This window comes from Venturia canescens, chromosome 11, assembly GCF_019457755.1.
Source record: "Venturia canescens isolate UGA chromosome 11, ASM1945775v1, whole genome shotgun sequence".
NCBI lineage: Eukaryota > Metazoa > Arthropoda > Insecta > Hymenoptera > Ichneumonidae > Venturia > Venturia canescens.
The window spans coordinates 4,068,623-4,095,292 of NC_057431.1; the positions used below are offsets into that span (position 1 = coordinate 4,068,623).

A 26,670-nucleotide genomic window follows, 5' to 3' on the forward strand; every position below is an offset into this window, starting at 1 on the left:
ACGAGCGAACAAAAAGAGCGAAGATTCGACATATATTCGCTCTCTTTCTTCGGCTTGGAGCGCATAGTCATGCCCGCACGATGCTCAAGATGACACATGAGATCGCATCGACGCGGGACCAAACCAACGGGCGAAATAAATCTTCATAAAATCTGTATACCGATGCGAATCGAAGGCACATGCGGCAATGTTTTTTTTTTATTAACGACATTCTTCAGAAGCAGATGCATTATTTACTATCCGTCGTAGTTATTGACAGTCCTATAATTGAATCATAGCCGATTCGTTGAACCGGCTCGAATGAACTTTATATCAATTGCAGTGAGAAAAGAAAAATAAAAAATTCCACCAACGCGCGCGAAAACAAATTGTAGGATCTCTGTGTGCATGATTATTCGAAAAAAAACGCGATGTTGAACAAATAAAGAAACGAAGAGTCAAAAAAATGAATTAGAATAAACGACTGATCAACCGGATCGACGAACCCAAGTGCTTTCACATTTGTGTCAATGATTGAGTTCATCCGGAAGGTGGTATGATGAGGAATGGAACGATTGATTTTCGCTTATTCCACGATACTTGAATAATCTGCTATGAGTCATGCGTTTAACATCATGGACTCGCAATTCGAATCTTCTGTCGCGAAGCAGATTCCCAGGAATAAACGATAGTTATACGGATCGCGGTCCAACGCTTCTTTCACTCCTTGGGCTGTTTGGACTGGTATATTGAAAACGAACCATCAGGAACGAATTTCTCGCATTCATTCGTGTTTCCAGCACGACCTCGGTCGGTGGATGATTAAATCGTTATTCTCATAGAATTTTACGTCAGATTGATAATTATTTGGAATTCCGTTTGATAAGATTTTTCCTTTGTGATAAAAAAATAGACGGAGTTTCGGGACCGGGAAGGAGAATTTCGTGAATCGCGGTGCGGTGCCGGGGAATCTCTGTAAGTGGAAAAAGATGATTCAACGGCCGTGCACGCTAGCGCGTTTACGCGCTAACGAGGATTCTCCCGGTACGAAAAAAAAAAAAAAAAAGAAACGGATACTCAACTGGTCGAATTGAATGTTTATTCGATTCAAAGAAAACGTCAAAAAATATATTCGTGCTGGTGAATCGACGCAATATCACACTGCGCTATCTCGATAATTTCTAACTCTCTGCGCGATACCCGTTTGATCTTGTCTGTTTTTTGTTATCGCGTCGCTCATGGCGAAAGAAACGAAACTATACGAAATCTAGATCTCGACCCTATTACTCGAAGACAACGAGCCAGGAAATCCGTGACAATTGAGCAATTGTGCGCGACGGACTGGAAATTACGGCTCCATTTCTCTCGTTGCTGGCATTATTTAAGGAAATTCTTGATGCAACGCATATTCCGGCGATCACTGAATTGAAATTTCCCAGCTGGCTCGAGCCAGTTTTTACACCCATCAACGCTTCGCGTATTGAAAACAACGTCTCTCGCACGCATTAGAATTGCATAATAATTATTTGATCGAATAAAGCTGTGCGACTGAAATTTTGCAACCAGCTGGATGAACCGAGCTGTTGAGTACGAAAGATAAAAAGTCAATAAATAAGTATAGATTTGACTGAAATAAAAGTTTTTATTCGTAATAACCGTTTATACCAATGACAGGCATAGTAGCATCGCTGTGACATATATAATGAGTACTCGATTGTGTGTTGGCTCGTCTTATCGCGTATTTTAAATCATTACCATATGCTTATTTTCTTCGTATTGTTGTTTTTGTTTCAATCTCGCTGACAATATTCTCTTCCGCACAAATATGGATCACCAACGGTGGACGTCAGGTGCCATAAACTTTCGGGTCGCGATGTTTTCTCATCGTTTCAATAAAGTGAAAATAGAAAAAAAAATATATTTGGAAAAACAAAACAACATTTCACGTATTTCGAAGAGCAAACATCGCGCGACGAAAAATCGTTATTATTCAATAAATATTACGTACAATCTTCCCTAACGATCAAGTCAATTAATTAATAATAATAGTATTGTTCTAATTGGACAGGAGTAGATTATTCTTCACGTTTGTTTCGCTTCTGTTTTCTGTTTTCTGTTTTTTTTTTTTTTTCACAATATGGACAAATTTCACTTCAATTCTTAATAATTAATTTATAGTTATTCATTAGTTGTCGTTATTTTTGTTTTCTTCATTAAATCTTAATCTCGTAACGTTGGATTTGCCTCTTGCTCAACCCGACACAATGCTCTGGTGGTATATTCAATGTATAGTAGCGCAGCTTTTTTTCATTATTTTTTTCCACTTGCTCATTGCTCGTTGATCGGGAATTCGAAAAATATTGTAGTCCATCGCGATTTGATTTCTTTTTCGAGGGTGTTCCTGTGTATGTATGCGTGTGACGATTTTTTCTTCATTATCTTTCATTTTACGTAAGTTTTGTATTTTTTTTTTTTTTTTTTTTTTTTTTTAAATCGAGAAAGACTAGTATTTATTTCGTCGATCGGTGAAGATTTAAAAAATAAATTGTTCGTCCGATGACGGTGTATGGAATATTTTAGTAAATATACATTTTACATGAAGAGCAATGCGCATAAAAATTGACTTTCGTCCATCGAAATGTCCAACTGATATTTATATTATATATGTAATATATATATATGTATGTATGCATACGTATATTGGGGTGATGCAAAGACGACGTTTTATTCGCTTCTTTCACATGCTCTCGAAGTATAAACGTCCGAATGAATTTTTTTTTTATTTTATCCGAGTCAAATCTCAGACTCAATACGAGACTCGCAATATCTTCAAAATAATAACTGAAAAATGTTTAACAAAAAAACATTTATTTCACAAATGCGCCACAAATATATTACAAAACTTACAGTAGTATCGGCGTATCCGTGAATGTGACTGGTAAATATGTTTTTGTCGAAAAATGGGTTTGGTGACTCGAATATTTGTTTCAGATCATTAAAATTTCGAGCAAAATTGTTCATTCACGAAGCGAATCAGTATTTTTCCATTACGATACGCGAAAAAATCGATATTTGTTTTTTGAATCACCTCAATACGTACGTATAGTGGAAAAAAAAAAAAAAAACAGATAAATAATAATATCTGTCAAATTCAATGAAGCAAAGCTCGTTTATTTATTCTCTAATTGGCTAAAATCAATATCCCCTAATATTGCATCCCTAAACGGTACGTTGACACCTACGAAAATAATGTGAAAAAATCGAGGGTTCGAACAAATGAAAATCCGGTTGAAAAAAAAAAAAAATGAAATTGGTACGACGCATGTCAGCTGGCCGGATAAGCGTCGAACGTTGCAAATATTAGATATAAATTTTCTACAACGTTGAAAAAAAATACTTACTTTTCCTAGAATGAAAAAAATCCTTATTTATTCGCATATTAAATTAAACTCATGACGACAGAGATTTTAAAATTATTCAATAAACAATAAATTATAAATTATTCCCTAATTTTCGTTAATCGTTAAAACGCGAAGCGGGGAAGTGTAAATACAATATTTTATACAACAATAAAAAAGAGGGAGATGGAATAATAATAATAAAAGAACAGAAAATTCACAAGAACGATGATGTAGCAGCTTGAGAAAGGAACTCGACAAACAGGGATGAAGCAATGGAATAAAAGAAACGAGAAGAAAATTGAACGAAAACAAATTAACATCACATATTCGAACAACCGGCTCACATAAAATCTTTAAATGTACACAACGTCGCGACGAGTGAGGTTTTTTTCCCTCTCTTTCGTCGTTCGTTTCTCAATTTACAATTTAAAATAATAATAATAATAATAATAATAATAAACAAAAAATAGAATCTAAAAAAAAATGGTCTTGTCGAAAACGTTATGTGTGATTTTTTTCAACTCTTTTCACTTTTCCTTTAAAAAATTGTACTCGACAATTTTGGAAAGTGGGAGATATCGTCTCTCCTCTTTTTTACGACTTTTTTTCTGTCTTTGCAATTACAATACATACGAATATGTAAAAACGTTGATTGCGAGAGATAAATCCTGTCTTAAATCTCTTATTTTCCACTTTTTTTTCTCTAATGTATAATGCAATGTTAGTGTGACGGTTTTGGTTATACCCTGAAATCGGAGACCCTCAAAAAGTCTTAATCGAGTTTAAGTTATCATTATCGATATTTTTTTTTTTTCCGTTAGTACATCGTGTCGTGGCGTATGCAAATTCGATATCGCGATCAGCGATAGAGGGGACGGCTGTGAGATAGGAGACAAATTGCAATTGTTTTGTTTTTCACTCTTACGTTTCTCCTGGACTTATCCTTTTCCTCAAATTTTTTGATTTCTTTTTTCGTATGGAACGGAAATGAATCATTTTTTTTTGTTCTCGCCAAATTACAAAACTAACCCATGCGAATACACGATTATTAATAATTAATTGTGATAATATTTTCTTGCTGAAAAATGTTTCCTTTTTTTGTTCCTTTTCCACATTTTTGTCAATTTTTTTTCCTTTTTGCTAATTTTTTTTTTCTGTTTTCTCTGGAATGCATCGTTTCTCGCGCTTTACACTCACTAATTATTATTTTTGAAACGGCAAAAGTGTGTGTTTGTGTCTTTGTGTGATTTTTGTTTAGATTCAGTTTTTTAGTGTTGTTTTGTTTTTCGCAATTATCAATAATTAGCTGCCCTAAGGTCTAAAGGACTCAAAACATCGCTGCTACACAGATTGTAGGCATGTAGCAACTAGAATATTACTTTTTTTTTATGCTATGATTTCTGCTTTTTTACTTGGAAAATTATTCCATTTCTTGATTTTTCTTTTCTGATTTTTTTGCAACCGTCCTCATCGCTCTTTTCCTGCTATGACCGTTCGCGTTCTCGTTGGACATCATCCTTCCTCACTTTCCCCTCGGTGATGAACGCGTTCCAATCGTCGAGAGGCCTTCGCCCCGACTTCGACTCCGGTGCAACGAGTGCAATCCGTCACCTGATCGTTTGAAATTTTTTCGTTACGCATATCACTGCTATGTTTGTTTGTTTGTTTGTAGATTTTTTTTTTTCCAAGGTTTCTAGAAGCTCGAAATTCGATGGGGTAGAAATCGAATTGCTTGATTATTGAAAGAATGAGACGCGAGTTTCCCGGTAATTCGAATGAAACTTTATACATCAACGGATTTGGGCTAAAATGGTTTGGTGGAGTACCTCGACTGACGCTTCTACGCATCGTAGAGGACGCTGGAGGAGCAGGCTCCTGTTTATTGGTAAAGCTTCTCAGTGCTCGTCCTCTCCTGTCTTGAATCAATTTGTCGTACTTGACGAAAATGCCGCATTTTGATCGACAAGTAAAGTACCGGTGGCCATTGACAGCACCATCATTTTTTCCTTATTGAACGATACGCGTAAGTTAGAAAAAAATTGAATCGGCCTCAAACATTCGTACGATCGAAAGGATTCGTAAATTTCGATTATTTGTTCTTACCTGTTGGTGCATCTAATTCAACACCTATCCAAGTACCCGAGGCAAATTCTGTCGGTCCGACGTAAGCAATAACACCGCAATAACTGTAAGGGCGTACCATGACTGATTCACCAAGCACTACCCAATCTGGCAAAGGTGCCTCGATCCTCGTCAAATCGGGTCGTGAACCAAACGCAGAACTTTTATCGCTGGCGTCGTCTTAACAAAAGCAAACCAAACAAATATTCGAATTTTAATACTTCGGTAATGTTCCTAATGATTCTACAAATGTTCCTATTTGTGTCGTTGAATAATCGATGTCTGATCTCACCATCGATTCTCTCGGACGAGCTATTATCGTCACCGTTCTCATAATTCATTGCCGGTTGTAACGACTGCTCGAGCCTCGCTGCAACTTTGCTCTCCGAGAAGGAAGGACGAACCATTGGAAAAGAGGCTCTGTGCTGTGACGAACTCGAAGGTCGTCCAGAATTACTCGAAGCTTTTCGTCTTCTAACCACCTGCGATTATTCATCATCATCGGTCAGTCTCATGATAAAACAAAAATAGGAAAAGAATGATAAAAATATTGAGTAGTCTCAATGATTAAATTAACGGAGTTCACTTAAATATCGATCGTACCTTCCCAGGTGGCAATTTGGTATGAACAATGGAATTGCCTTCGAGTGGACTATCGTCACCGGAATTGGAATTTTGACTAATTTCCATATCGTTGCAGCCCACCAGCCCTTCGTTTCTCGTTATAATCACAGAACTGTTCATTACCCTCGTGTCAATCGCAGGCTCCTCGCAAAATTGTGATTTTATTTTCATTCCATCACCGGTTGGACTTGCCGCTTCATTCAAAATTTGATTTGTATTTTCTGTGGGACAAACGCATAAAGAAAAAACTCAATGGTAAGCGAAAAAAAAAATTAATTTAACCTGAAAATTGACAAAGAAATTCGGCTTTTTCGTTTCAACATTGCTCAGAGTGAAATATTTTTCAAAACGTTCGCACAGAGGTATGAAAAAAAATCTTTCTCTAATTATATTTTGTTTTTACGACTAACCGGAAGTACAAGCATTTTCCAAAACGCTCAACTTGTTCAATTCCTGATTAATTTCACTGAGATATTCCTCGGGTGTTTCCTCGACGAGTGAACTTTCCATTTTGTTGTTATCAATTTTTTTGCAGTCGAATAACAAATTACGATATTCCAAATCTGGTGTTTCATCGACGCTTATCGATTTCATTGAGATCGAATCTTCGGATGTTAAATTGGTCGTTGATACCGCTTGCGAGCCATAACCACTGCTGCTCATACTCGGCGTATTGATTTTAGTCGATTGTAGCTCAGCTAATGAATCCAGTGTGCGCGACGTTGTTAGTGGCTTTACCATTGGCTTCGTCGTTGCCTGAACGCAATTTCATACATAACGCACTTCATTAAACCAAATATCACTCGTTTCGTCTTAAAAATAGGTTTCTTCGATCTATTAACGATTTTGCTCTCTCTCTCTCTCTCTCTCTCTCTCTCTCTCTCTTTTTTAACTTAACAAATTCTTAAAAATTTGGGAAAATCCGAGAAATGACGAAACTGTTTGCTCTTTGCGACGAATTGATGAATTTGTAGGGAGCTTCTTTCTAGCTGGCTAGACTTTTCATGATTTCTCTTCGAAGAAAAAGTTAATGTCGATCATCGTCGCTCGAAACTTTTATCGAATTTTCTGACACACTCGTATAGTAGATGATACACACAGCTGTTGCTGATGATACGGTCATTAATGCTTTTCTTTATCTACTCGAATATATCGTGGCGTAAAAGACTGCTCGAAGATGAGGGGGGTAAATTCAGAAAAAATTTTCCGACTAGAAAAAAAAAAAAAAGATCGAAAACATTGTTTTCTTATCATTTTTGTTTTCGTGTGGTGGAAAAATTTTTGCCAATCCTCAAGGCCCGATCGTCTTCGTTTGCAGTTAGGGAATATCTCGCGGGATTTTTAAATTCTACGTCTCTAAATCCAAAGGAGGCTGCTAGAAAAAAAAAAAAACAAAAACTCACCTGATACGAATCGTATTCGGAATAATCGGCATCGCTTTTTTCATCGTCGTCGTCTTGAACAGGCGATGACAATTGATTCCCAATATTCGAGGTTTCCTCGTGAAGCGTCGTCATTCGGAGACCCAACTTACTACCAACCATATTTGGCGATGCTAAAACGTGTCAACGAAAATTTTGTACAAGTTAAAAAAAATGAAAGAAATAATAAATCAATAGCTCGAACGAATTACAAGCGTACGTAGAAAAATTCCATCAGGCCCGAACCGGCCTCCCTTTATATATTTACAATTTTTATTACTATAAAAAAAGTCTAAAAATATTTGCATTCGAAATTTTGTTGTAATTTTGTATTAATTTTTGATCCGCAATAGCCAACGGTTGGAACGAAAGCTCCAGTTTTCGATTCGAAATATGGTGTGTTTTATAGGTTTCTGCTTTCTTTTCATTTCAATTATCCACAATTTCGCCAATCAAACTACACGATCGTGTGTGGGAATTTTCTATGTTCTTTTTATCCATTTTATATACCTCAAGGGTGCCAGGTCGATTCTGATTTTAAAAAATTACGAGTATAAAAAATAAAAATACGTGCTGAAACGAAATTAAATGTTGTTGATTAAATAAAAAAAAAAAAAAAAAAACTCGGTGTAAATATAGTTCGAAGCGAATTAAGGTCGTGTTAACTACTCATGGGAGTGTACAAAATGTTTCCAACTAGCTAGTAAAAAGAAAAAATAACAAAACACTACGAGGGATAAAAATGAACGGAAAAAACTAAATTGGGCTTCATGTAAATGAACAGAAATTCCATACTACTGAATAATGACCGAATCTGTCAATCCGTACTCGTTAAAAAATTGAAAAAAAAGATAAAAATTTAATCACGATCGTACGAAGAATTTTCGAAGAATTCGTAAAATCGTTCATTTTTTTTCTTCTTTTTTTTCGTTTTTAGAGCAAAGGAAATGACGATCAACAGCGAGTGTCACCTACACTTGGCTGAAGTGGATTGTTGAAGTCGTGTCAGTGAGTTCAGGTTCAGGTTGAGATTCAGAAAAGTTGGTCTCGCTGAAAGGAGATTAATTCACTTTCATTACTTAATCCTGAACGATTGCTTTTTTCATTTTATGTCTCTCCTGTATTTGTTTCTATCAGATATCGATTCATTTTAAATATCGCAACATTTTCAACTACGAGAATGTCTAGAAAAAATTCCTTTTCTTTCGATATTTACAGGCTTATTCGTATAATTATTTACATATCAATTTCGTTTCAATTCGCATGGCGCGTGAATCTAAAAAAATTTGTCACGTATCACCGAAAAATTGAATTATTCCAATGAAATGAATAGCGGTGTTTTTGCAATTAGAAAAACTTTTTCTCTGCGCAATGCAAATCATTGACCACACATCGAAGACTCTTCGAAATTCTTTTTTTTTTTTTTTTTTTTTTTTTTTTTTTCATCGGAGTGCTTCATCGAACATAAATGATGAACCGCATGCTTCCCCCCGAGGCTCATCGAAATCTCATGCACATCCAAGCCTTTAAACGCCGGTTTTTCCTTATATTCATTTTTGGACGTTCCGGGTTCCACCCACGTACGAATACGAATCGATGATTCGTAAAAAAAAAACTTTACCATCTCTCATCTCAAATTCATAAAATTCGCTTAAAATTATTATGAATTCTGAGGAACAATGGAAATTTATTTTTTTTTCTGAAAGCACAAATGGTGAGCGATTCGCGAAACAAATCGTAGAAGCATACATTCTGTTTTGTAGATCTCTAACAACGTCAACATTCACTTTTGTTCTATCGATCACACTGGTAATGTAGCGGTGAAAAAAAAAATATGGTAGATCCATTTTCGTCGATTTTATTTTTTTCGAATTTATTTTAAACTGTGAACCGTTGGCTTCAAAACGTCACGTCGTTACGACGAATTTCCATGTAACGTTTTTTCTCAACGGCCTACATTCCCAGTATGATTTAGGATACATTCTACCTGTCGTTTGATGCACGTCGAGAAGGCGGTCGACCGTAAACAATAGATACAGAATAAAATAGACTTCTCGAAGAGAATAAGAAAATTCGCCGGTGCTTAAATTAAAAGAACGAGGCATTCGCATGCGATTCGCGGGCGATAACGAATGACGGAAAAGTGCAACGCCTTTATAAAAAAAAAATATGCAAAAAAGGTGAAAGCATTATTCTGGCATTGCTCCAAGGTAAAGTGAATTATTTTTTGAACCTTTGGAACAATGCCCGTGAGAATGATTGCTTTTGCATAAAAACCGTGCAGAGCCAGGCTGCAAATATTGTAAAAGAAATAAAAACTATGAAACAACAGACAGACTCAACCACTCACGAGACATTATTATATATTTACTAAAAATATATACACGTATGTATATAAATATATTTATATTACAGGTTCGTTAATTCAACGTCGTCCAATCAATATATCGAAATAAAAACAAGTTCAAGACTCCATTTTTTTACCTGAATTCAGAATGGAGCCTTGGTTCGGCCGAAATAGTGGTAGAAGTAGAGAGACGTAGTGTTAAAACAGAGGAACAAATCGATTATCACCAAAATTATCATCATACATCTTTCTTCGTTCGATCGAATGAGTTTTATCAATTTTTTTTCACCATTCGTCTAACATGGAACAAATTTATTCTCATCTTTTAAAATAAGTGGTGGAGCTTAAATGTTGGCTGCCAAAAAACACTATGCCGGAGTTTGAAAAATGTATGAATAGCCATGCTCTTCCTCCCCACCGCATTAAATCCCCTAATTATTCCTTTTTTCAAACCTCTTGCCCCCCCCCCCCCCCCCCCCTCCCGCAACTCTAATCGTCATACTAAACTGTGTTTTTCAACGAGACTCTGTTTTATATATGTCTGTCTCTGTATATATAATATATAAATATTCAAAGACCTAGCTAATAAGGCATTGCAACTAGTGCAAAATTTTCTAAATTCAATACAACAGGGTCGACAGAACAAAATGTGATCAAGCTCTTGATAAATCGTAATATGACATTTGTTTTTTTTTCTTCTTTTTACTTTGCTATATTTTGTGATACAAACTAGAAAAAGACCTTGAGAGAGAACGCGACGGTTAGGGAAATATTTGATTTTTTCTGAATATTTCGATTAAATGATTTTTCAAGAGAAACCGACGGATATATGAGTTTCGTATAACGAAACCAAAAACGTTGCTATTCTCTCTCACTCGTGGTGTGTGCCCAAAGATCGAATAAAACCCCTCAATTCGTAACTTTCTCTTGGGTGCCAGATAGCGGATGAGGTGAAGGAAAAAACGAGAAATCGAAGGAAAATGATGATGAGGCACGTATTGATAAAGATCCAAAAACGAACATGTACCAGAGTGTGTGGAAAATCGAAAACAAAAGAAATTAATATTATCGAGTATTTAAGAAATACGTAATGGACAATCTCATGAACATTTTAAGGGGAAAAATTCTAGAGAAATAGTGAATCTTGGCATGACACGGTGGAATAATACAAAACACAGCATAAGCCACATCCCATGAAAGGCGAATGAATTTCAATTCCTTTTAAAATTGTTAAATATATTTTTGGAGTCAAACTCGAAGCGGTTTAAGAAAAAAAAAATATATGAGAGATGACGATAACCCTAGATAATATCACCCCTGTGAATTATGCATTTTTTTTCTTTTTTAATTTTCATTTTTAAAGAAGCGCAAAAGAAAGGGGGGGGGGGGGGGGGGGGGATACATCGTGACTCCAGAAAAAACGTTGTTTTAGGCATAAATATACCGACTATCGAGCAAATCTGTCGAAATTTGTAAAAATAATAACAGCGCTTTAGAATCAGTCGTGCCGAGCATTGGAAAAATGTAGTAGCGAAGTTGGCGGACGAAAATTATTTATTAATCCATCCGAAATTTGATTCAATTAAATGAAAAAAAAAAAAACTTGCACAATGTTAATCCGCCGCAACTAACACATTGATAGAAAAATATTGATCATTGCGAAAATAAAAATTCGTTGTACGTAATTTTACCAATGCAAGGTTTCCGAAAAAAAGAAAATAAATAGGCGAATAAGATAGAAAACGAATTTAGTCGATCGATCATAGAGGCAAAATTACCTTTTTGTTGATGGACTTTATAGTGTCAGTACCGTTGACAATTGTGTTTAAAAGTAATTATGGAAAAACAACACGGAGTTAATAACCCGTGTATAATAATATGGTTGAAAAAAATTAGTTTGTCTCTGTCTTATGTTATTTTATGTAATTATTATTATTGTATTTCATGTCTCAATTACTATGAAATCAATTTACTTTTCCAAATCGCACAAATTACTTATGACGGTAAACAGATATAAATCCGTATTTGAATAGTTTGTAATTTATTACAAGAAAAACATATTGATCGCGCGGTGGAAGGATAAAAAAAGAAAACTAGCTTACCAATGCCGAAAGGTTTGGGTGGTGTAGAAATAAAATTATCCTCCGTTCTAGCGTGTCCAACCGACGCCCTTCTCGGATGCGGCAGTCCATTCAATTCGGAATTCAAATCCGTCACGCTTTCCGACCTCGTAACGTTCAGCGAATCCATCGATGTATCAAATCTCATGATCTGTCGCGATTAAATCAACATTTTTATATGAATTTTCCTGATACTAAAAATAAAGCTCCTGGGAATGTAAATTTGTCACCCTTCTAATAATAATAAATAAATAAAATTTGAAGAGAACAGGGCAATTGCGCGCATGCGAATGATTAAAAAATAAAATTAAAACTGTTTTGATGATTAAGTATATGGAATACACATATTGATGGACGAACTAAAGAAAAATGTGCATGATTTTGGTGATTTGCTTTGGGAAAATAATGAACATGAAATTGTGACGAGTGAGATTACAATGATGCAAGTCGTTTTCATCAAATTTTTCCAACTTTTATACAATTTTTATCCGAATCCTTGTTGAGATTTTCATTATTTTGGGAATGATAATGAACGAATGGGAGAAAAAAAATGATAAAAAGCGCATACAGTGCGTCCTAGACGTCGAAGCGGCAGAAGTACCTGCGAGAAATTGGGAACGCTTGCTGTTTTTCGCATCAAAGGCTGACCCTTAGCTTGTAGCAATTCTTTTACGGCAACGCTTTGCCTCAAACGATCCAGGGTCAAAATACTCTCAACGGCGGAAACGCCACGCGTATATTTCTCTGTAAACCGAAAAAATAATAAACAACAATAATGCGGATTGCGGAAGTAAAAAATAATCATCGTGGATTCAATACGATCCCGCCGTTTGAATGGCTTACCGATATAAGTTTCCCCGTCGCACAAACTGCTGTCCTCACCGCTGGCCGCGATTTGTGCGAGACTCTCACGATCCTCCAATTCTTCGCTGGCTTTTGGTATGTTCGATACAACGACGTACGTAACACCGGTCTGCGATAGACAATCGGTTCGTACGATTCTTTTGAATATACGATCGGTGATGCTCTGTCTCTTGTAAATATTGAGGGCCAGCCTCTTTCTTAAAACAAGATCCATCGGTGCTGGATGTGACAGACGTACGGTAGTTTTTAAAATCAAATACACGCGTTCGGTTGCTGTGTAACAAAGGAATAGTCAAATAATTACTTATCACGTTGAGATTATTGTTTAAAATGTTCAACTCGTTTGAAAAATGCGTAATCACCATCCGTGACTCGATTCAAATGAAGACTGTCGTGTATGCTCGAGTCCCAGGCTGCAATTGCGCATACGTCCTTTTCGAGATGTCGGATTATCGGTAAACTGTAAAATTTGTGCCCGTGTTCCTTTGGCAAAATTGAATTGAGCCCGGTGATCGAGACTTCTTCGCCGGAATGATGAGTCGAGAGATCGTCGGCTGTCGAATATTTCGGGGGTTAATTGTTCATTTTTAAACGTAGTGGTTTAATAAGCACTAGCGAGGCCAAAGAATCTCACGATATGGTGGAATTTTGTAAAAGAAAATAATGCGAAGCATGGTTTAAAATTAAAATTCACCATTGAGATCAAGAAATAATACGGGAATGTGAAGTTCCATGCCGGATGGCGGCGTCCAATCGGCAGGAGCACCAGGAATCCCCGAACCTGCCGCAGGGACTAATACCGCATTCCTTTCCTCCGTTAGACTAACCCATTGATCCACAAGACTCTGTTCCCGTTCCATATCCTGTTCAGTTTTGTCTGCATATCGAAATGAATACGAAAATTTTTATGGGCACTGGCTCGAAGAACGAAACCTTTTTTTTTTTTCTTTTTCCCTCCGTTCATACCTTGCTTGTTGATGAGCTTTTGAATCTGTTGATCGAGATATTGTCGTCGCCTCAAGAGGGCGTCACTCCATTTGTCTCTGAGTACACTAAGGTCCTCGTCCTGGTAACTGTCCAACGCTTTTTGGAAAGGTTTTCTAACGCAAACACTGCCTACCGCGATACTCAGTATCGACTGACAGATTATAGGCAGTGTGCCCGAATTTTGTACGGGTTTCACCCGCACTTGTATTCGTCTCTGTTGTCCCTGACGTAACTGATAAATGCCTCCTGCAGAGAATGAGAGAGAGAGAGAGCGAGAGAGAACAACAATAAAAAATGTCTCGTAATTTTTCTCATCTCGATGAAAATTGAACAATTCGGTCATAGGAATAAAAATTGGCACGAGAAATGGAACGTAGCATTTGGGTGCGAGCCAATTATTTGAGCCAAGCCTTGTGATGGATTTTCGTTTTTTTTTTCCTAAATTTCTACCAAACTTGTACGTTTCTCTTAGAATTCATCAAAAGCTTAATATCTGCGAAATGAATAATGGGGAGGATGAAAAAAAATGTTCGTTTACCGGTCCACGTATCATTTTTCGTAACGACATCGACCGGCGAATATTCTCCCTGTTCGTTGAGCTCTTGAATCTCGACCCAAAGCTCGATCTTTCTCGTCAATTCCGACCAGCGGTCAGCGAGCGATCGTGCCTTGGCCAATTGCTGTTGTTCGACCTCCCATCCGGGTTTACTTCGCGAAAAACCAGCGCTTCTGTGTCCCCAGACTTCGATACTAAATGCGCCTTCTAAAATTCGAGAGTTTAAGCGCGTTCGATTCTTAAAAACGAGGCAAACGCAAAAAACTTGAGTAAAAAAACGATGAAATACTGACCAGCGCAATGTTCCAAAAATTCCTCGGTAATCGGTACAACGAAATCCTTGGTATGCTCGAACTTGAATGCGGGAGAGTCTCTTTGACCGGTGGTACAATTGGACACGGGCAATTCAGGATTAACGACCGGTGGAACGACTATCGGTTCGGGATGGCCCCAAAACATGTATTGGCAAAAAACAAAATGACTGAGGGGAAGCGGCAGCCCGCTCGCTTGTTTGATAGTAACGCGACAAGTGATGTGACTCGAGCCCGAATAATCGTCCGGCTCCGAAGACGTAGAGTCGCCTGAACTCGAAGATTCGGAGGCTGCTTCGCATATTCGATCCTGTGGAAATTGTCCTGACACGCGACTTATTTCGACTTGCAAACGCCCGGCGACTTCGCCCTGTTGACTTATTATCGGCGTGTGATAGTCCAGCCTCACGTCGTGAAACAATACTTCCAAAAATATGTTTGCAACGCCAATCAAATTGTGATTTTCCTGCGATTCGAAGAACGGATCTTGCGTCTTGCCTGGAACGTCGTCCTGAAATATACGGGCATTTTACGGAATCGTGATAATGCGAACGGATTTCAGAAACATTCCTCGTCTTTGTCTCACCTTGAGCGGCAACCTCTGACAATTATTCGAATCCTTTCTCTCCTCGTACATGTCCCGCATGTCGACGAGCTTGTTTTCCAATTTTTCCATCGTCCAAACCTGGCTCCCCATATTTAGCCTCTTCACGAGTATCGCTGGCTCGCTGACGAAAGCACCCCGCTGGAAAAATACACTCTATACATCCAAGAGTGTGACGAAAACGAAAAGAAAGAAAAAAATCAACGTAAACGAAACAACGAAACGACGAAACCGAAAGCGTCAAAAATTATACGCGATTGGGTGTTTTCAAAATTGAGATGTATAAAAAAAACGGCAAGTTGGCCGTTTTTGGAACGAACGGAAGTAAATGGGAAAAGCTTTCTACAATCTTACCTTTCTATTTGGGCTTAAATTATTAGGTGGTATTTGTAAAGTAACGCTGAACTTGGTCTGCTTCTCCATTTCTTCGGCAAGAAAATTCGCCTCTTGTACCAACGAGTTGGCCCTCAGTATATCGGTCTTTAATTGTCCTAAGGAGCGCTTGAACATTTCGTCGCGTTCCTGGGCCCATTTTTCGACTCTCATTTGGGTCGTTGGTGTGCAAGCGGGCAATTTACCACTTTGGCTTCCACCGCGCAGTGGATCGTAAGGTACGTAGGGCGAGTACGGTGTGGAGGGTGACAATATATTTCGTAATTGTTGGAATTGCCGTTCGTACTCTTGTCTCTGTTTTTCCAGTGCAACCTTTCATGAAGAATGAAGATTTAAAAAGTGATGAAAAGTAATTTTATCGGGACGTGATTTTCCACACTTGGGAAAAGAAGAAAATATCATTACCTGTTTGTCCTCCTCGTGTTGTTTTTCCAATCTCGCAATGGCTCTTTGTATAGGATCATTGGAGAGTTCGTTGAGCATCAATTCTTCCCTCGCAAAATTGTAATCGATATTCTGGGCTGGAGTTTGAGGTTCGTTGCTGATGGCTGATATTGGAAATAAATAAATAGTTGTTGTACAATCGTGCGTCGAATATCACGATAAAGGTCGAAACATAAAAATAAAAATGTGAATTGACGAACCCGTAGCGCTCCTTGGACAATTGACCCGGAAGAAATGATGATTACCCCAAACGATTCGATCGCCGTGCATGAGCGGTGTTTTTTCGACGACTTGGCTACCGTTTACGAAACAACGAGCACCGTTTATCGGCGTCATGTAGAGACCCGATTCTTCTATCGTTATGATACAATGTTCCGGCAAAATACCCAATCCATGAAGTTGAATATCTTGCTCGGTTGTGGCGGATCGACCACCCACGAGAGTCACGTCCTTCAATATTTGAACGAAATGTTGATTAATCGCGAGTATCGCTATTATATTCCCGGCAAGCTTCTTTTTTTAGCCAAAGTAACTCGCTCACCTTGAGATAATAAACCAAAAGTTCATTCAGACTTGGATCGTCGTTCAAATTTACCAAATAATACTTGTTCTTCTCGACTTGAATACCCGAAGCTTGTACGCTTATACCCATTTTCTCCAACGCCTGCTGTCTCTCGTGTTGCAATCTCTCCGTCTTGACCAATTTCTCCTCCCACGTCTGCGACATCTCCTTCATGAGCTTCTCCGATTCCGAAAGTTTCTCCGTTATGTCCGTTCGTCTCACGATCGAACCTTGACCCTGTCAAGGCGTCACTCGGTATATGAATTATTTTTACTACGACTATCGCGGAAGGAAAAGAAGATGAGAAATTCGTTTGCGCCGCGGTAAAACTCACGGTAGCGTGTAACAACATTTCCTTGAGAGCCTCGACCTCCTGTCTGAGCTCGCGAATAATCCTCGCGTTCGGATCCTCGTTAACGACCGCATGATTGACTATTCTCTTGGCCCGATCGGCGTAACGTAACGTCGATAGAGTTTCCTCGTAATTGTCGGCCGCCGGTGATATTGTCGCCACCATCACAGTTTTGCTATTACCACCGAGATTATCCTGCAACAAATGTCAATTATACTCCTCGTTATTCATATTCCCTCCGCGCTATCTTTTTGTGAAAAACACTGCCCGCGTACCTTTAGTAACCAGGTCAGAACGGAATCCCGATAGGGCACGAATTTGTCGCGATTTTTTCCACCGGAATTCTGATCAGCTAGCTTCGAGATGACTAGACCCAAAGTTGTCAGTGATCTGTCGAATACAAGAATTTTATGTAACATTATATTTTAACAAACCCAATGAAAAATAAAAATGATTATTATCCGTGATGAGAATCATATTGGATACTCGCTTGTTAATATTGCTTCCTTCCTTAAGCCTATCTCCAACAGCTCCAGTTTTCACAGCCCTTTCGCTACCCGCCAAATCGACCAGACTCATCCGAGAAACTTTTTCCCCGCTCACACCGCTTTTCGAATCCGTCAGTGTTTGCGTCAATATTACAGAAAATACGGCGTGCGAGCGCGAGCTCTCTGAATTCATGTTGGTCGCTGCGACAGTTCGCGACTTGTTGCCCTCCGTCATTAGATTATCAATGTCCTACAATTTTTGTTTTTTTTTTTTATCATTTCGACTTTTATACCGAAAAACATGTTGCCCGATTCGTTCAATCCAACGATTAATTTATCGACATTTTTCGGGTTTGCAGTACAGTTGTTCCGGCATATTTTGGAAACTTTGGAATTTAAGAATTCTAGCAAATGAGATTTTCTCAGAATTCTCATTCCCGAATTATTTTGGTAAAAAAGAAAAAAGAACATAAAAAAAAAAAAAAAAATGGGGAATCTCGAGGACTGACCTGATAAGCGGTAACGGCCAATTGACTAAGACCATCGACGTAAGGCCCGAGTACATTGTGCTCTCGAACTTTGAGCGATTGTTTGTTGGGTTTTGGATCCAAAAGATCGTGAACCTTCTCGTTGTAAATCTCCATGTAGGATACCTCAACTTTGTAACTGAGTTCAAAGCTTTGCTGTTTGGCAATGAGGTCGAAAAGATTGTCGCACAAACGTGGTATAATGCCTTTGTTGTCACCGCTGCCCATCATCGTGTAGGACTTGCCTGAACCTGTTTGGGTTTGTTCTCATTTTTATATTTAAACGACCGATTGAAAACGTTGAAAACGTTGGGAGAGGGTGTTAAAATAAAAACAAACACGTTTTTCTCGATTATTCTTTCTCTCCTCCTCCTCCTCCGCGACTCGTTACATTTTTATCGAGCATTTTAAATGTCAGCTTTGCCTTCTCGCGAATCTCTACTAGTGCATAATCGTATATTTTCCTCCCCCTCGTTTACTTTCTTACGAGACTCTTAATCTCCTCGCTACTTTCTTCTTGCCGCGTGTCAATCGTGTCTCGGTTGTTCTTTAAACAACAAGTGTCAACGAGCGCTTGACCGGTTTTATCGTAATTCTACCGTCTCTCTCTCTCTCTCTCTCGAATGTCTCAATGGTCAATCAAACACGAGCTCCGCGATGCGGATATTATAGACATCTTCGATTCGACTGGATGCGTGTGATTTTTTAATTTTTCAAATTTCTTACCCGTTTGGCCGTAGGCGAAAATACATGCGTTATAACCCTGGAATGCATTGTCCAATATATCACGACCAAGAGCATCGAAGACGACGTCCTGGCTCGCGAAATGTTCAGCCCTCGGATCCAACGAAAAGAAACAATGATCGAATGCGAATGTTTTTGGTTTGTTCCTGAAACACACGTGCACACGATTAATGATAATTTGGATCGAGAGATTAAATGAAAGGCTTGTAGGATTAAAAACAGCCGCGGATATCGGAAAAATTTTTCATGCGGAGACCAAGAAAAGATACCGCGCAACGAGTGTGGAACGTTGAAGGAAGAAAAAAAATGTAATCGGTCGAGAGGATTATTGATACGAATGTACGGAAAAGCGAAGGATAATGGCATAAGAAAATTCAAAGAGTCTACACACTATACGGAACACGGAGTAGTGCTGGGAGCTATCGATTTTCTGCCACGAGGGAGAGAGGAACGCAGCGAGGAGAGACGACCTCGGATCAGCACATTCGTAACTGGGCTCGGAAAAATTCATTATTCACAAGAAAGAAAAAAAAAAAGAGAGAAAAATAAACAAAGAGCCCCCCAACCCTATTCCCCGTGATAATTCAAACAAATTGTGCTAAAATTATTAATTTGTAAATGGGCCACGTTCCACCGAGAGAGGTCAAGGTGCATATTGTATCGTCCGTTCGTTTCGTGGCTTCGCACGAGTCGATCCGTGCCAACCGAATCATTTGAATTTTCCGAAAATCTGTGTATACCCTCGCGGAAGCTTCTAGAGCTTTGGGGAGTCGCTTGAATTTTTTTCTTCATTCAGAATATTTGGCGGTAGCCAAAATACATCTTGGGCAATCCTCAATTGGTTGGCGAAAAAAAAAATATGGAATTTTCTCGGCAAACTCGTTGAGACGGAACGACCGATAGAAAAATATAATTACGAGCGAGCGGTGGTAGTTGATGGCCGAAACACGCGCGTGAGGTCTGACCATCGCGTGGCTCGAATCCCTTCTTCGAAGTAGATTAGGCAAAAATCAATGTACCAAAGTATTATATATAAACATATATAGGCAAATGTACGTACTAAATTCACGTTTATTTTCATAATTATCAAGTTCCACTAGAAATTTATATGCCAACGAATTGGCCATTATTTAAATTCATCCCAACGGCCGAGTCCTATTTTTGAACTAATTTTGAACCTTTAATCGCATATCAACCGACGACCCGCGAGAATTTGCGCTATTCCAATTTTCAACGTTTACTGAAACGACTATAAAAAGGCGTAACATTGTTTTATAAATGGCTCCCTGAGGCGGACTTATACTCAAAGACAATATAATGAAACCAAGCTAACAATAAGAAATCGTCTACCATCTCATGCTTTCAATTGAAACGCTCCAAAGCACTCCCATATTTTCGAATATTTGCGCTATGACAATGTCCAATGGAAATTAATTCCTAATAAAGGGCTGCTCCCCCGATTATTTACCAGGTCTGCATCTTCCGAAAAAAAAAAAAAAGGATCTTGCGATATTTGGAAGAGATTGTGAAAAAAATAATAGAGTTGCGACTGTATCGTTGTTTCCACGTTGCACAACTACAAGCGCGGATCTCAAGTTGCGTATGTGCCTTCTTGGACCAGTTCCAGACTCGGCGTTCAACGAACTCTTCCAATCGTAAAACCCGCCATTTTCGCACAACCCCTTTCTCAATTCTTTGTTTCGCCCCAACATTTATTTGGCATCGAATCTCGCATTTACTTGGGAATCATGCACGAAATATTTCAATAAAAAAAAAGGTATTCGATTCGTTCTGAGAAAATGATAGTGCCCTCGCGCGGCGAAGATTCTCGAAACGTAGCGCGCGAACCAAGTTGTACGGGGGGCGCGAATCTCTTTCCAAGTAGCTCTTTTGGCCCTTTTTTTCCTAACGTCGGAAGAAAAGTTGTTCGGCATAGATGATGAAGAGCCTTTTGGCGAAGAAAGATAGAGAAAAGAAAAGAAAGCAAGCGCGAATACTTTGTACTCGTTCAACTACTCTCTTTCTTTTTTTCCCTGATGCTCCACTTTTGGAGTGTTTTCCGACTACCACCGTCACCGCCGACCACCCCACCGGAATGACACACTCCGAACACACGTGTGTCTCGAACATCGGCTCCGCGCATCAACGCGCATATAAATAAATGGATTTAATGTCATACGTATACAGAAACGCGCATGCATTTATGCATGTATATATGTATGTACCCCCCTTCAATCTTTTATCGTTTTATCGTTCGGTCGTGTGTGCCCTCTATCCCTATATATATCTATATTCCTTCATCCATAAACTCGCGCGCGCGCGCGCGCATATATATACGGTCCCTCAAACTCGATAAATTTTACGAAAGGAGCAGACTCTCTTGTCCCTGCATGCTCCATTCAACACCGCTGCATGCACGCTTTCTTCGAGCAGAGATTATATTCAAATTAATTGAAGGTGCTGGTTCAACAATCTTATTTTTTCTTCACAACGCGACTCGAGGGGAACAACCCGCTCCTCGAGAACTTTATTTCATTCGATCATCCGCGCGGTGTTTATTTTCATTACGTCGAATATCAATTCAAATTTAATTGAATTTAATATATTTTTGTCATTATTTTCGTGGGGCGATATTATACAACGCGAGAACTATGGATTTTTTGCGTGAATCAGTCGAAGCCGGCTCGTCTATCGGTAGACTCATCGCATCGATAATCTATACCATCCTATGCTCCATATATACAACCAAGATATTCTCGTGTGTGTATGTGTGTGTGCGTAGGTATTACAACGATAGTGGAGTTACGTTGCGATAACGCAAACGACGAAGAGCTACTTCGAAATACAAAAATCATGCTTCGTTTACGTATATTTCGTTGCTCTTTTCGGCTCGAGTTACGAGATTACTATTTCTCCTCATGTCTTTTTACTCCGGTGACGAATATATAACACCTCGCGGAGGGAAGGAATGCTCGCCTCCTTTGCGAGAATCGCATGATAAAACGAAATTGAAGAAATAATATTGGAAGCGTCGCGGCGGTTGCTCGAGGAGTTTTAAAATTTTGGTTGTTTCGCCGAGTGTCTCGCGCTGCTGGTTGTCCAGCAGCTACGCGTCTCGAAGCTCGTCGATGCGCACACTCCCCCGCACGTATACACGCGAGAGGGTAGTCACGACGAGTTTATATCGATTATAATGACGTCACAACTCTGACGCAGCAGGAAAATAGGTACCCGATGTGTTGTTCGTCCGAATACTTTGACCTATCTCGCGGCCACTTTCGTGTTCGCGACGACACCTGCCGCGATCACCGATCCCCCCCCGCCGATTCTTTCTCGTCCTCGCTCCTCTCATTTTTATATCAATTTTCTATGCCCGTTTTGGATTCTTATCTCGTTTTTTTTTTTTTTTTTTTTTTTTTTTCACCGACCTATCGAGCCCCGCGTCCCTATCAGTGCAAATAGCGTGAATCTTTGAACGGGCGCCCGGAACAACCGCATTTATCCATTCTGAAATCATGCTCACATGTGTTTTCACCGAGCGCGTTTACAACCCGCTACGTTATTCTTCTTTTCCTTTATACTGTCACCGTGAATAAAGTATATTATTTATCACGCGCCACATTTTTCAATTTCGTTTCGAAAAGGCCCGCCTACAAGTTTTTTTCTTTTTTTTCCAACATCGTTCAAACAGATCGTTTGAACGTTGGGTCGTTTTTATACAAGCGAGTGCGTTCATTGTCCTCCCCCTCCTCCATCATTGATTCGGTGTAAGCTCGTTATTTTGCAGGTTTTCCCTATAGTCGAATGCGTTAAAAAATTTTATTGCCGCTGGCTATGAGAAAGAAGAGTATTTTTGAGCGGCAAATACCACCGATTACTACGCGCTTTCCGTTATTTATCTTATCCGTGGATAAAAAAATGTGTCCCACGAAAGCACATGGGTCGATATAATGATTAGCGCGCGATGTCTTCGGCTCTGTTGTCCCAACGCTTTTAAACTCACCATCATATGCCGCTAGGCAACGAATAAGAAAAACGTTGAAATTCGGCAGAATATGAGATTCTCTGCATCGAAAGTTTCAAGCTCGCTTACCGATCAATCTTATCCATTGTCGTGGGATGTTGGAGAATCGTCTGCTGTTCGGTCATTTCCACGACGCATTGTGTCCCGAGCTCGAGCTCTGAAAAAAAAATTATATAACAATTCATCATATTTTATTTATGATTGGCGAAAATGAAAAATTTTCGAAATCTTCACGATCGATTGAAATATTTTTATCTCCTCATTTTCTCAACGGAAAGATCGATCTCGACCGATGAATTATCTCCGCGCGAGAGCGTCGGTGATTACCGAGACTTTGGAAAAAAGTAGCCTCAACTTCGATCGGGCGAATGTATAAATCAGTTGAATTTCGTAAGAATTAATAACGAAAGTCTCGTAAACTCAAACGATAAATGGAAATATATTTCTTTTTGGCGCGTCGATCCAGTTACGATTTTGATTGCCACGATTTATACAGGTTTATAGTATTTAAATACTTGAGGCGAGTCTCTTCTCGGATGTCGCGGGGCGCGATCTCCGCAGGCACGAGTGCGGAGGAAAGCGACTAGCGCGGATAGTGAAAAAGGAAAAAAGGATATGGAACATGGTAGATGGAAGTGACGCATAGAATATAACACCTACGTGCGCTGTACGTTTAATGCAATTCTCAATACATACGCCCGTATTCGCGTATAATGGTCTCCATTGAACATCGCGCGCCAATATTGCTTTTCTCAACGTCTCGAGATTTTTTTTCACGCACGTGCATTCATGCATTTCCAATGCTTCTCTCGAGATGGGCCTTTGCGAACCTTCCTCCCCAAGCTTCATATAAATCAAGAAAAATCCTCAATTCGTTTTATTGTTATATTCCAATTATTCTTGCTCTTTTACTTTTTTTTAGCAGAGTAGCTCTTAAATAATATCTTAATCTTAATTGGATTATTAAGCACAGGAGTCTCAGAGTGAAAACGCTCGTCGGGTCGCTTGCGCGATTCTCTCTTCCATTGTTGAACGAAATCGCGTAATCCGTATCGAGCAGAGCAGAGGAAGGGAGAGAAAAAGTATGACAACATTTTTTTCTATAACGGTATTGACGTCGCTTTCTAAAATTGTTGTTCATTTTAGCGAACGGAGAGTTAATTATCGTAGGTTATTTACAAAGCAATAACCATTAATTAAAGGCTCTGAAAAACTATGAACAATTTTCTGAGGTCGAAAAAAAAAACAAATGATTGCACGACCGAAGAGGAAAAAAATGGTTATTACACATCGAGATGAAGCGAACGCTCCGCGAGATCGATAGGAATAGTGCGTGTGCCGAAAGAAGATGAGAAGTGAAAACGACGAATGAAGCGTTTGAGAAGCGCATCCCTCCTCTCTCTCTCTCTCTCTCTTTGTTTATAAAATCCAACAGTTTCGCACTCAACACGATCGCAATATGGAGATTAACGGATCGAGGCACCCGAGCGAGCGAGCGAGAGTGAGAATTGATCAGCAGTCCTTTTAATACGCGCCTCACACGTCACACGCACGGCTATACTATAGCTACACTCCAGTTGCGTGTATCGCCGGAAAAGCGAAAGTAACTTTTATTTAAAAGATAAAAAAGACAAAGAAAGCAGAGCTAATTCCTAAACTTTTTAAACGACCGACCGCGAAACGAGGCATTTTATTTACAAACGAAGCTACGAGATTTTTAAAAATAGTATTTTTGACCCCCGCGACGCACGAGGGACGGGATTGAATAATTCGAAATTCTCTTTTAATCGTATAACGATGCTCAATTCCATTGCCGATATTATTCCGGGCATAAATATTGTCATCGACGAATTTTACAAAACCAGTTGGAAAGGAGCACGCTTGATGAATCATCGCTTTATTCGACTATTTTCGAAAACTCGATAATTGTCGCGAAAAAGCGCAATAATATAATGAAAACATGAATAAAAGTGAGACTCGGCGGATATATGAGCTGTCGAAAGTGGCGCTCTCTCTCTCTCTCTCTCTCTCTCTCTCTCTCTCTGATTCACGGTTCATATATACCAACTCGATTGATTGTGTCAAACTTGCGATAAATTTCTGCACGTTTGTCACAATCTGGATGTATACAACTGCGAAAGCCTGCGCTTCATTTACGCGAATAAAATCATACATTCCAGATTTGTTCCCCGCATAAAATACTCTCTCTCGTTTTATATCATACAAACTATTAACGAAAGAACGTTTGAGCTTTCGAAATGAAACTTTCACGTTCGTACAGATGAAGAATATATATACTACGTCGACAATAAGCAAAGTTGCTCTGTAATTTTTTTATCGAGTCTTCCGATTACGGAATCCGTTGAAATAAATGAATTTCATTAACCCGCCGCGTATCCTCCTCACATTCTTGATGATAATACGCGCCGCTCGCCTGTGCGTAAAACCGCATGTAGTCTAAGGTTATTAATAATTATATAAATAATGACTAATGCATAAATTGTTCCTTAAGAGCTTACGAGATTGCATTATTGGTGAGGTAGAAAATGAAAGGACGGGAGGGGGAAAGAATGAATTGTTGTTGAGACTGTAGTTTGACAGTCCGGACTGTGTGACCCATGCGACTTGACGGTATGACAGCTACGCGGCGGGATTTACATTTTAATACGATGCATTCACGTTTCTCTCGGCTGGTCTCGAAAATCGCGAGTAGCGAGAGAGACAAGAATGTCAAAGGGGAGGAGGAGAAGCGCGAAGAGAATACGTTGTTGAGGAGACACGAGGCTCAACGATGGAAAAACACTGTCAATTGATAATATATCCGAGTTTACGATAAAAATTATGAAAAATCAACGTATAGCAAGAAAAAACACGCGACCGCTCGTTCCTGCGTCGAAGAAAACGTGCTTTTTTTGTTTTTCCAAAAATTTTTGGAGCTTTTTTGCACTTACCCCTTCGATTGAAGGGTCTCACCCGAACAGCCACCTTAATTTTATCCGTAGCCATGATTCACCAATATCCCAGGCAGTCCAACGAAACCACAGCGAATTTCCCTCTCACGCGTATATTCAATCAATTCTTTTTTTTTTCGTTTTCTTGTTTTCTTTTTTGTTGCGAGGTTTTTTATTTCTATACATCTATAAACACCAGATAACCCAGGGTTTCTTGAACATCATAGTGCTCGTGTGGCTTTATCACTTTTTTTTATTATTAACATCGCGAGGACTACATTTAGAACTTTTTAATTTTTTCCGTTGTGAATTGTTGTTATGGAGTTTTTAGCCGATCAAACTACATCGTCACCTTCAACCCATACCGCGATACTTTCGTTATACATCATACGACACTACGTATTCGTCCAACAGCTCGTGACACACTTCGCCATATTGCTTTGCTTCGCTTTTCTGCGCCAGACCGAAAGACCTGGCTTCTCCCACCCATATTCTCTCTATCCCGCTTTTCCCGCTCCCCGCCGTTGCTGCCGCTATACTCCGACAAGCCGATGCCTTCCTTCACCTTTTCCTATTTCTCTCTCTCTTTCTCTTCGACTCTTTCCAATCAACTTTCCCTCTCTTTTCGACGACGTCTTTTTCTCTCTCCTATCCTTCAGACTCCAGGATCCAGCCTGCTGGATATATAGTATACCTTCGTGAACTTTGCCGATTAATTTTCCGATTTCTGACTTTTTTCAAGTGTTATCATTTTTTTTCGAGCTTTTGCGCGCGATCGGTGATTGTCGGACCAAAATCGACGCTTTTTCGAAATTATAATAGAAAAATCATAATCAACAAATCTATGTAA

General features: G+C 39.1%; 1 protein-coding gene across 9 annotated transcripts; it reads right to left on the reverse strand.

The window, feature by feature from the left end:
* Positions 1–1,601: 1,601 nt before the first annotated feature.
* On the reverse strand, positions 1,602–26,266 carry Khc-73 (Kinesin heavy chain 73). 9 transcript variants are annotated; one of them, XM_043432284.1, is made up of 30 exons: positions 25,821–26,266; positions 22,939–23,026; positions 18,828–18,991; positions 18,084–18,352; positions 17,577–17,824; positions 17,362–17,476; positions 17,069–17,281; positions 16,714–16,971; positions 16,373–16,622; positions 16,134–16,276; positions 15,690–16,040; positions 15,318–15,476; positions 14,714–15,242; positions 14,403–14,627; positions 13,844–14,110; positions 13,572–13,754; positions 13,240–13,431; positions 12,857–13,150; positions 12,582–12,757; positions 11,996–12,164; positions 11,672–11,686; positions 10,031–10,048; positions 8,522–8,596; positions 7,529–7,680; positions 6,536–6,881; positions 6,105–6,346; positions 5,794–5,983; positions 5,484–5,681; positions 5,207–5,386; positions 1,602–4,991 (listed from the first exon to the last, which is right to left on the reverse strand). In XM_043432284.1, exons 1-30 carry the CDS (start codon positions 25,873–25,875, stop codon positions 4,903–4,905), a joined length of 5,853 nt encoding a protein of 1,950 aa, XP_043288219.1. In that variant the 5' UTR covers positions 25,876–26,266; the 3' UTR covers positions 1,602–4,902. The 9 variants fall into 9 exon arrangements, with proteins under 9 accessions (XP_043288219.1, XP_043288218.1, XP_043288226.1 ...); XM_043432283.1 differs by having other exon boundaries at positions 15,318–15,491; XM_043432291.1 differs by having other exon boundaries at positions 12,615–12,757; positions 25,821–26,265.
* Positions 26,267–26,670: the final 404 nt, after the last annotated feature.

Bases quoted from the DNA above. Each gene is read 5' to 3' on its own strand.
- Khc-73 (XM_043432283.1), bottom strand. From the start codon at position 25,875: ATGGCTACGGATAAAATTAAGGTGGCTGTTCGGGTGAGACCCTTCAAT. The intron at 17,282-17,361 runs GTACGCGGGCAG...CATTTGTTGCAG, and splicing joins TTCTGACCTGGTTACTAAAG to GATAATCTCGGTGGTAATAG. The intron at 4,992-5,206 runs GTACTCCACCAA...TCAAACGATCAG, and splicing joins GCGTAGAAGCGTCAGTCGAG to GTGACGGATTGCACTCGTTG.